Source organism: Oncorhynchus mykiss, chromosome 12 (genome assembly GCF_013265735.2).
Source record: "Oncorhynchus mykiss isolate Arlee chromosome 12, USDA_OmykA_1.1, whole genome shotgun sequence".
In the NCBI taxonomy this organism is placed as follows: Eukaryota; Metazoa; Chordata; class Actinopteri; order Salmoniformes; family Salmonidae; genus Oncorhynchus; species Oncorhynchus mykiss.
In genome coordinates, this window is record NC_048576.1 from 54,281,206 (window position 1) to 54,293,400 (window position 12,195).

Sequence of the window (12,195 nt, forward strand, 5' to 3'; positions counted from 1 at the left end):
AAGTTCTCCCACTTTTAAAAAGATGAGAGGCCTGTAATTTTCATCACTTCAACTATGACAGACAAAATGAGGAAAACATTTTTTTTATGAATTTATTTGCAAATTATGGTGGAAAATTTAGTATTTGGTCAATAACAAAAGTATCTCAATACTTTGTTATATACCCTTTGGCAATGACCAAGGTCAAACGTTTTCTGTAAGTCTTCACAAGGTTTTCACACTGTTGCTGGTATTTTGGCCCATTCCTCCATGCAGATCTGCTTTAGAGCAGTAATGTTTTGGGGCTGTTGCTGGGCAACACGGACTTTCAACTCCCTCCAAATATTTTCTATGGGGTTGAGATCTGGAGACTGGCTAGGCCACTCCAGGACCTTGAAATGCTTCTTATGAAGCCACTTTGTTGCCCGGGTGGTGTTTGGGATCATTGTCATGCTGAAAGACCCAGCCACGTTTCATCTTCAATGCCCTTGCTGATTGAAGGAGGTTTTCACTCAATCTCACGATACATGGCCCCATTCTTTCCTTTACACGGATCAGTCGTCCTGGTCCCTTTGCAGAAAAACAGCTCCAAAGCATGATGTTTCCACCCCCATGCTTCACAGTAGGTATGGTGTTCTTTGGATGCAACTCGGCATTCTTTGTCCTCCAAACACGATGAGTTGAGTTTTTACCAAAAAGTTATATTTTGGTTTCATCTGACCATATGACAATTCTCCCAATCTTCTTCTGGATCATCTAAATGCTCTCCAGCAAACTTCAGACGGGCTTGGACATGTACTGGCTTAAGCAGGGGGACACGTCTGTCACTGCAGGATTTGAGTCCCTGGCGGCGTAGTGTGTTACTGATGGTAGGCTTTGTTACTTTGGTCCCAGCTCTCTGCAGGTCATTCACTAGGTCCCCCTGTGTGGTTCTGGGATTTTTTGCTCACCGTTCTTATCATTTTGACCCCACGGGTGAGATCTTGCATGGAGCCCCAGATCGAGGGAGATTGTCAGTGGTCTTGTATGTCTTCCATTTCCTAATTGCTCCCACAGTTGATTTCTTCAAACCAAGATGCTTACCTATTGCAGATTCAGTCTTCCCAGCCTGGTGCAGGTCTACAATTTTGTTTCTGGTGTCCTTTGACAGCTCTTTGGTCTTGGCCATAGTGGAGTTTGGAGTGTGACTATTTGAGTTTGTGGACAGGCGTCTTTTATACTGATAACAAGTTCAAACAGGGGCCATTAATACAGGTAATGAGTAGAGGACAGAGGAGCCTCTTAAAGAACAGGTCTGTGAGAGCCAGAAATCTTGTTTGTAGGTGACCAAATACTTATTTTCCACCATAAATTCATTAAATCATACAATGTGATTTTTCTGGATTTTTTTTTCTCATTTTGTCTGTCATGGTTGAAGTGTACCTATGATAAATTACAGGCCTCATCTTTAAGTGGGAGAATTTGCACAATTGGTGGCTGACTAAATACTTTTTTGCCCCACTGTATATACAATTTACAGTTTTAACATTTTATATAGGTTCAGTGAAGATGTACTTGTCATAGCAAGGACTCTTGCAGAAGGTTGGATGTTTTCCATTTCTTAATTGTGGCTGTAATGTAGTTTTAACTGGACACTAACTTGGTACACACAATGTATTGAGACCGTGAGCTATTGCTTTTGAGATACTATGATGTCTCTTAAAAGTACATCTCGTCCTAATGTACTTAAACACCCACATTTTGGATGGCTGACTCCAGGTCATAGATTTCAAGGTATCCAGAAGATGAGGTAAATATAATAAGTAAACTGTCCCTTTGATACTACGCTTTACATTCTATAAAATAGGTAATACTGCGTTAGCTCGACCCATTTATACTGTCACTACTGAAAAACATTTGTATAGAGATTGGTGCTTTTGCAAGTTCAACATTTCTGTGGAAAAAAAATTCTACTTTTTTCATTTGTATGTCTAAGACAGGTTTACCTTCCCTTTCAACTCAGTAATTGCACATCAATTCCACAAGGGAAGTCCATCTCTGGTATATGATCACTAATTATAAGGAACAAGTGGCCTACCACAATCAGGAAAGTTCGTAACAAATCTCACAATGGTAACAACTCTGCAACATGGTATGTATATTCACTCAAAGACAAACCTCAGGTCTCGTAACAAAACGAGACCCATAATTTCCTGGTTAAAATATTATGGGCCTTGGACTATTCTCAGAGGTCTTTGATAATACGTATGTATCAAATAGGGTCTACTGCAATGTATTTTTCAACTACAGTGTCTTATCAGAACATTTGCCACTGACGGTTCAACATTTTTACTAGCTTTTGATGCAAATGGCTAGCTACTGTACATCAAATGCTTGTTCTAACTTCATCATTAGTACTCCAAGGAACCTACCTCACACCATGCCAGCTCTAGATGTTTCATACTGGACACATTGAGGACATTGAACTGGTATGAATACAACTCCGCTATCTCACACATTCATTTTTACATGCATTTTGTACAGGTTGGTTTATATGATAGTACTGACAACTTCTGTGTCAGTATTATCACCTAATTGTAATCAAATGAATGACATTCACTTTTACCTATTGGAAAATGAAGGTCTGTACTTAAAGATTTCTTATGAAGTTTGTTTGTACTCTGATTCAATGTTTTTTATTTTTAATAGGCTATGCATACCATTAGGCCTTGATGCAAGCAAACCATTTTATACATCTCTTTTGTTCTGTACTTTTGGACATTAAACATTTTCACATACTTTGTTGCTATTTTGACAATTTATTGAAATGTTATAAGCAGAATAAAATGCTACTAGTTTGAGTGCAAATTGACTAATTGAGACTTGTTGATTTAACTCTCTCGTGTACAATTTGAAGTGAGGGAAGTCAATTTACGACTGCGCAAAAGTTATCAATTACATCGTAATCCCAGAGGAAGGCGAAGGGAGAGGGCTGACTCCACTCAAATGTCAGCGTGAAAATAAAGCGTTAATGCGATTGCGAAATTAGACAAGCCATCTCCAAAGATCTCGATAATGACGAGACAGGACTCAATGCCTTAACAATGTAAATATATTACCACAAAGGCGGGACATTCTAGCCAACCTAAACATTGCAAAATTTAGTCAGTAAGCCTCACACAGCGAATTATAGACATTTATTTTGACATACTCCCATTGACCTCCATACAAATGATTTTATTTAAATCCACTTCAACTGGAACGTCTTCAGGATCGGTGGATACCCTGAGGTACAGATGGTAAGTAAGGACAGACATCTGTGGTCAAAACTTAAGAATTTAATCCAACTGTACTGTATTACAGTGAAAGAATACCATGCTATGTACAGTTTTGAACAAATTGGGCAGTCTTCATACAACATTTTGAACAAACGCAATGGTTCATTGCCTAAAACTTCACGTACACTGCCATCTAGTGGCCACCTGGGCTGGAATAATACATTATGGCCTTTATCTTGCATTTCAAAGATGATGATACAAAACGTTTCTTTTACCAAATCAGTGTGTTCCTCTCACATTTCCAAAGGGTACCAAGAATGCATACCCCAATCTTACTGTCTGGAGCAAGGATATGTCCTTTCGGGTGCAAAAGTGTCTGCTCTTTAAAACAAAACTGGCAAATCTGGCCATAATACATTGGTTGCTTACTGCCATCTACTGGTAATATGTAGAACATGTATTGGAGAGATCTTTCCGCTACCTAGCAATAAGACACGAAATACTTGTTTATTCAGTCGTTTTTCAACTTCAATGTAAACTCAATTTCCTACACTAATGCAAAGAACTTACCAGAACAAGGTGGAGCAAGCAGGGTGAAAAGGACGGGACAGGCAGAGCAGGATTGCTATGTTTCCATAAATGGATGAATTGGTCTAATTTACCATGTATGGTAAAGCCTCAACCCTTAGCTACCTCTTCAAAAAAAAAAAGTTAAATTGACCACATTTTGTTGTGACTAACAGCACCAGCGATAACTTTACAATAGACTTAATTGAGCGAGGAGTTAAAGTGGAAAACCCGCACGCTCGGCTTCAATTGAGTCATAATTCAAAAATGTATTCTCAAATTACACACACGCCGTCTCCTTTGGTGCGTTTAGGCCATAATGTTCTCTATCCAAAAACCATTGGCAGACGTTACGTCCAAACTTTATTATACTGTTTCAGATGTACAGTAACCGTTGTCATTTCCTCGTATGGACTAACACCAGGGTGTACATTTGAGGTATACTATACAGTAAAAATAAGGTAATGGAATAAAGAATTCCTGCCAGTAAAGATACTCAACGAGATGTTGCATGCACGAAAGTGGATCAATTTCCGCAAGGCTAAACTTCTCTGTTTTGGGTCCTGTAGCTTCCATTTCGTAGCAGCGTGAAGCGCACCTGTGCACATGCTCAAGATACTCTGAGAGCAGTCCTTTCATCACGCTCATCTCAACATCTGCGGTGAGTTTACCATTAAAGGTCATTCCTCTGTGGTATAGATAATGCATGTCAGACAGGTTTGAAGATGCAAAATGGCCATGCACAAGGCTGTAGTAGGGCAAGAAAGACATTGAAAGGTTAGAAACGCAGCATGACTGCAGTGACATTACAGATGTCGTTTTGGGGAGTAATATCAAAGGACAAAACTGGCAATTGCTTACAATTTCCTCTAAATGAATGGGAACAGCCTTTTTTTCAAAATGTACAAGACAGTGGCTAAAAACAAAGCTACTGCTAGAAAGATGAGTAGTTTGTCAGTCAATTCTCGTCGATTATACTTCGAGATCAGTTTCCTTCCCAAATGTATGGTTCCTGTCATGGATTTGAACTCTTCATCTGTTTCCAGGACTGTTCTTGAAGATGTGGCTATATAGGAGGACAAGTACTGTATGAGTGAATGTGCATTTCTACAAAGCATGAATACTGTAAAATTTCAAAAATAGCTTGGGCGTTTATTTGCTGAAATCACTGAACACAACAGGCGCTTATGAGCCAGGCGTCTATTTCCTTAACGGACACAGCTTTTGCTCATTTGCATAGTTAATTCCAGCATATTAATACATTTCCTGCAGTAATGTGTTTATTTATTTTTTTATTCATTCATCCACCTCTTCGGAGGACATCTTTATTTTTTTACAGCTTTTCTGCTACATACATTTTATATACAGCAATCACATAATACATAAACTCTTTAATCCCACCGCTTAGGCAGTCTCTGCCCATCAACATAGACCACCCTCGTTTGGTTTCCCTGTGCCATATATTTTCAAATTGTGCTGTGGTGTTCTACATTAATTTTGAACCTTTCTAATAGCATAGTATCCACAGGCTTTTTTTTTAGCTTCCCACAAGTTGGATGAATTTTGGCCCATTCCTCCTGACAGAGCTGAAGTAACGGAGCCTGGTTTTTTGGCCTCCTTGCTCGCACACGCTTTCTCAGTTCTGTCCACAAATGTTCTATAGGATTGAGGTCAGGGCTTTGTGATGGCCACTCCAATACCTTGACTTTGCTGTCCTTAAGCCATTTTGCCACAACTTTGGAAGTATGCTTGGGGTCTTGTCCATTTGGAAGATGCATTTGTGACCAAGCTTTAACTTATTGACTGATGTTTTGAGATGTTGCTTCAATATAGCCACAATATTCCGACGTGCACCAGTCACTCCTGCAGCAAAGCACCCCCAAAACATGATGCTGCCACCCCCATGCTTCACGGTTGGGATGCTGTTCTTCGGCTTGCAAGCCTCCCCCTTTTCCCTCCAAACAGTTCTATTTTTGTTTCATCAGACCAGAGGACATTTCTCCAAAAAGTATGATCTTTGTCCCCATGTGCAGTTGCAAACCGTAGTCTGGCTTTTTTATGGCGGTTTTGAAGCAGTGGCTTCTTCCTTGCTGAGCGGCCTTTCAGGTTATGTGGATATAGGACTCGTTATACTGTGGATATAGATACTTTTGTACCTGTTTCCTCCAGCATCTTCACAATGTAATTTGCTGTTCTGGGATTGATTTGCACTTTTCGCACCAAAGTACGTTCATCTCTAGGAGACAGAATGTGTCTCTTTCCTGAACGGTATGTCGGCTGTGTGGTCCCATGGTGTTTAGACTTGCGTACTATTGTTTGTACAGATGAACGTGGTACCTTCAGGCGTTTGGAAATTGCTCCCAAGGATGAACCAGACTTGTGGAGGTCTAAAAAAAAATGTCTGGGGTCTTGCCTGATTTTTTATTTTCCCACGATGTCAAGAAAAGAGGCACTGAGTTTGAAGGTAGGCCTTGAAATACATCCACAGGTACACCTCCAATTGACTCAAATGATGCCAATTAGCCTATCAGAAGCTTCTAAAGCCCCCCACCCCCAAGCTGTTTAAAGGCGCATTCAACTTAGCGTATGTAAACTTCTGACCCACTGGAATTGTGATACAGTGAATTATAAGTGAAATAATCTATCTGTAAAAAATTGTTGGAAAAATTACTTGTATCATGCACAAAGTAGATGTCCAAACCGACTTGCCAAAACTATAGTTTGTTAACAAGAAATTTGTGGAGTGGTTGAAAAACTAGTTTTAATGACTCCAACCTAAGTGTATGTAAACTTCTGACTTCAACTGTACATGCATACACATAAACATTCATACATACATATACTTTTTTAGAATATACCTTTATTATTCCTTGCAAACCCTCCCCCAATTGGAGTAAACTAATAAACAATAACACTTAGGCTTCTACCTTCAGTTTACACACATTTTACAATAGTTATATTTTGTTTGTTTTTAGTCCTTCCTCTATTTCTGATGTCCATCCAGTTTGATTTCTATTTGTAACTGTGCTACTTAACATTTCTGAACCTGTATACATTTTACAGACCCCGTATGTTTTACATTGGTTATCTTGTTATTAGTCCCACCCTTCAGCTCCATTCAACCCCTCCCATCTATCTCTTAACACCATCCATTTTGGATTTATATTTACCATATATGTTTCAACTGTGCTGTGATGCTTCACAGAAGTACTAAACCTTTCTATTCTCATAGCTTCTCATTTTTTGCTGAAATAATAATTATATTATTGATTGATTGACTAGTTCTAGGCAAATGCTGCCATTCTTGGACCTGTGACCAAAAATGAGATACATATGGACAGTACCAAAATAAATAAATGATATAACATTCTATTAATTTCAAAAATGTTGTATAATGATTTAAATTGAAAAATGTGAAGTTTTGAATCTGCTGTTGTTTTGCGTGTCAATTCATAAACCATGTGCCATGGAATAGGTACACCGAAAAACTCTTCCCAACTATTTTGCAATTTATATGGCACAGCTGTCAATGTTTTGGTCCTTAAATGAAATTGGTATATGGTTTTTATTTATCACAATTTTCTTGAACCATTTATGGTCTTTAATGCAGGGCCGACTGACAAGTTCCTTACTTTTTGGGTAGAGCAGACATTTCCATATGTCTGTGTTAGCTGCATTTGACCTAACTCCACCAGTCCTATTTATGATATAATTTACAACAAAATATATTTATTTATTTAATTTATCGAAAAATAAGTTATTTTTATCCATTAGTATGTTTGAGTTTAACCACAATATTTGTTCAGTTTTTTTCAGGTGGATTAAACTAAACTTGCAACCAACCTTTAAGGCTTGTTTAAAGAACTATATTTTGGAGATGATTCTGTTTTCAAACAACCGAAAGTGAGCAGTTGTAATCTGAATAAAGGGGAAAAGGCCATTCTTGAACATGGGGTGAGACATTCCTACCAATTTACTAGAGAACCATTTTGGATTTAAATATTACTTTTGTATGACTGATACCTTTTAGTGAGAGGTCTAATGCTTTAATAATTTCTGCCCCACAAATTCATATTCATGATATAAATTGGACCTTTTAATTTTGTCTGGCTTGCCATTCCAAATAAAATTTAAAAAATGTTGTTCATATAATTTAAAAAGTTTAACCATAATATTTGTTCTATCTTTTCTGGAGGATGAAATTGTAACCAGCTTTGTACGGCTTGTTTAAGAAAGGGTGATACTTTAAACAAAGTTTCATTTTCAATTAGTCTGAAATTAAAAGTTGTAATCTGTATAAAGGCAAAAAGGCCTCTATGGGAAAAAAAAAAAAAATCCTGGACATAATTATTCTCCTCGACTGCATTTTCAGGCAATTCTTACTTCCGCCACTAGTGGGCGATCTGACGATTTCTGGGGGTCTGTTCACCTGAAGTTCTGTTTTTGTGCTTGCCACTTAGCTAGCAGTTTCTTACTGCCGATAAAAACAGATTAAATAATTCAGAAGTGACTCAAATTATGGCAATGTAAAAAATCAAAGATTAAACCTCGGAAACAATTATTGTTAATTCATAGGTACCTCGTAAACAAGTAATTTAGAATTCATTTATTTGAAACCGGCGTTTATTAGCTGAAATGTGTGCCGTTGCCTGGTTAATTAAAAGGCACAGGCGACTAAGCGTTTAATTAAAGTTTTACAGTAATTTATCATAGCTTAATAAGAGTGGCTTGCATGAATTAGAATAGGTGCTGGAAATGCAAAGTGTTCTAGCCTAATGGACGAAGTCTGTAACTACCCAGGGACACTGAGGACAGTATGCCAAAGGGACTAGGCTATGTGAATGTGTTCTCACTTTCCAGCCATTTTTGTATTGCATTATTTGTATTATAGTGTATTGATTGTGTATTTTGTATACTAACTTTTAAAAAAAATGTGAATGGACAAAGTTATCGTATCTTATATTTGTCTTCAAGCACTAACCACTGGCACCCATTTTGTGACTGTTCTCCCTTCCTGAATGAGTAGTCTCTTACCCAGAGTGCCGATGGTCTCCTCGCTCTGAGACACCGACTGGGCCATCATACGACTGATGCTCATCAGGCTCTCTGTGATGTCACCAGACGTCTGGACCAGACTCTCCTTAGTTGCTTTCCTGAGAACACACACGCACACAGAGAGGGGATGACACACTAGAACTAAATTCAATGCAATCTCAACTTTCTGTCCCTGTCACCCTGTTAGAGGGGGTATCTTTTAGCCTGTACATTAGGGTGTGTTGAAAATAGGATTTTTCAGGCTGTGAAGAATAATGATTGTAGGAATAAGAAACTGGACATAGAGCATTAATAAAATAGCTAACAGCTGTGCCTGATGAGAAGAGCACTACTCACCGCTGTCTCACAGTAGAGTCTCCACCATTCAGAAGTTGATCTTTCTCAAGGTTGTCAATGGACAGTTTACATGCCAAGTTTGCCTTCCTCCAAGCTGTCTGGTTACTGTAGATAATAATATGAAAATATTCAGTCAGGGAATTCCAAAAGGTGTGAGGTCAATGGCATGTTAAATAGGAATCTGGATCCCAATCTCTCACCTCAGATTCTGTCTGCGATGACTCTCTGTCTCACTCAGGATGGCTTGTTTGTCTGTCTCTCTGTCTTGTTCCTTAGCCATTTGTTCCATATTCTGTGAATGTAATGTATAGTTCAGATGAGTTTTTCCTAGCTATCTAATCACAATAAATGCGATCTGAAATAAATTAGCATTGATTTACATAACTACCTGGATTCTCAGTCGCAGTTGATTTAATTTCTCTTTTACTTTGGAGTTGAAATCCATCAGCACACTTTGTGGCCCCGGACATTCTCTAATGTCCTAATCAAGAGAATATAGTTTTATGTAACTGTCCATTCAATGTAATACACAGTCGTGAAACAGGCTATATTGCATAGCTTGCTCTCCGCAATTAGCTAGTTAGCTAGCCAGCCAAATGAACTAGGCTAGATTAGACAGCTGGACAAATGTACACTATCTTGGCTCACAACCGCATATTGAAATGACACAAGGTAAACCTAATAAATAAAAATAAGTTAAAAGTTGTTAAGATGGGTGTACCTGAATGAGAGCTTTAATTTCGAGATCATATTTGATTATTTCTTGTCCACAAATACGGACGTGGACATCCTGGGAAGACGCCATTTCTGTTGTTGTTGTACGGCGAAACCACTAATCCAAAAAGCGCGCAATACTTGAAGCGCGTTGTTTTATGAAAACGTTGACCGTGTTCATTCACTATAAATCGGACAAAATAACTAATGGACACATATAATAAATAATATATAGCATAATATAGTGCATAGCCTATATATGAAAAGGTGCTTATTTGAGTGATCACAAATAACGTTAGCAAACTAGACACCGATATTCTATTAAAATTGTTCTTTTGGCCAGTGTTTTAGGTAGGGTACTCCCATGTAATTAGCTTTGGCGTCATCCTAAGCAAACTACTGACACTGTCGTTTCAACAAACGTTTTCATCAGCCTCGCGTGTCTTTATTAACATACTTGGCTCTCACAACAACAAATGATTGGCATGATACATATTTCCACTAATGTGTTACCCGACCTGCTAACACTGACAGTAATGCTGTGTTCAAAACAACTGGGAATTCAGAAAAATAGATCAAGATCATGACGTACAGTACCAGTCAAAAATTTGGACACACCTACTCATTCAATAGTTTTTCTTTATTTTTTACTATTTTCGAGATTGTAGAATAATAGTGACGACATCAACACTATGAAATAACACATATGGAATCATGTAGTAACAGAAAAGTAACTAAACAAATCAGAATATACTTTTATATTTGAGATTATTAAAAGTAGCCACCCTTTGCCCTGATGACAGCTTTGCACACTCTTGGCATTCTCTCAACCAGCTTCACCTGGAATGCTTTTCCAATAGTCTTGAAGATTATCCGTTCACCTACTCTGCATCTCACAAAGACATGGAGGTTGGAACCAAAAATCTCAAATTTGAAATGCATTCCAGGTGACTACCTCATGAAGCTGGTTGAGAGAATGCTAAGAGTTTGCAAAGCTGTCAAGGCAAAGGGTGGCTACTTTTAATAATCTCAAATATAAAAGTATATTCTGATTTGTTTAGTTACTTTTCTGTTACTACTGTACATGATTCCATATGTGTTATTTCATAGTTTTGATGTCTTCACTATTATTCTACAATGTAGAAAATAGTCCAAATAAAGAAAAACCCTTGCTTGAGTAGGTGTGTCCAAACTTTTGACTGGTACTGTGAGTGATCTTCAAGTCGGAGCTCTAGAAAGAGTCCTGAGTTTTAATTCCGAGTTGGATGACCGTTCAAAATGATTTTTTCCATTTGGAGCTTGTTTTATTCCCGAGTTCCCAGTTTTGAAAGAAAGGAAGTCAGAGATTTCCCAGTTCCGAGTAGTTATGAATGTGCCATAAAGCTAGTAAAGCTGCTACATTATACACTGCTCAAAAAAATAAAGGGAACACTTAAACAACACAATGTAACTCCAATTCAATCACACTTCTGTGAAATCAAACTGTCCACTTAGGAAGCAACACTGATTGACAATACATTTCACATGCTGTTGTGCAAATGGAATAGACAACAGGTGGAAATTATAGGCAATTAGCAAGACACCCCCAATAAAGGAGTGGTTCTGCAGGTGGGGACCACCGACCACTTCTCAGTTCCTATGCTTCCTGGCTGATGTTTTGGTCACTTGAATGCTGGCGGTGCTTTCACTCTAGTGGTAGCATGAGACGGAGTCCACAACCAACACAAGTGGCTCAGGTAGTGCAGCTCATCCAGGATGGCACATCAATGCGAGCTGAGAAAAGAAGGTTTGCTGTGTCTGTCAGCGTAGTGTCCAGAGCATGGAGGCGCTACCAGGAGACAGGCCAGTACATCAGGAGACGTGGAGGAGGCCGTAGGAGGGCAACAACCCAGCAGCAGGACCGCTACCTCCGCCTTTGTGCAATAAGGAGCACTGCCAGAGCCCTGCAAAATGACCTCCAGCAGGCCACAAATGTGCATGTGTCTGCTCAAAAGGTCAGAAACAGACTCCATGAGGGTGGTATGAGGGCCCGACGACCACAGGTGGGGGTTGTGCTTACAGCCCAACACCGTGCAGGACGTTTGGCATTTGCCAGAGAACACCAAGATTGGCAAATTCGCCACTGGTGCCCTGTGCTCTTCACAAATGAAAGCAGGCTCACACTGAGCACATGACAGACGTGACAGAGTCTGGAGACGCCATGGAGAACGTTCTGCTGCCTGCTACATCCTCCAGCATGACCGGTTTGGCGGTGGGTCAGTCATGGTGTGGGGTGGCATTTCTTTGG

At 39.0% G+C, this 12,195-nt stretch overlaps 1 protein-coding gene across 1 annotated transcript; it reads right to left on the bottom strand.

Annotated features, from left to right (window-relative positions):
- Positions 1-4,155: 4,155 nt before the first annotated feature.
- Positions 4,156-10,009, bottom strand: sec20 (Vesicle transport protein SEC20). The gene is given in 6 exon segments (NM_001165207.1): positions 4,156-4,869; positions 8,838-8,956; positions 9,195-9,299; positions 9,395-9,486; positions 9,583-9,675; positions 9,916-10,009. Coding segments are annotated over 6 exon segments (690 nt in total). The 5' UTR covers positions 10,000-10,009; the 3' UTR covers positions 4,156-4,672.
- Between the last annotated feature and the right edge of the window lie 2,186 nt (positions 10,010-12,195).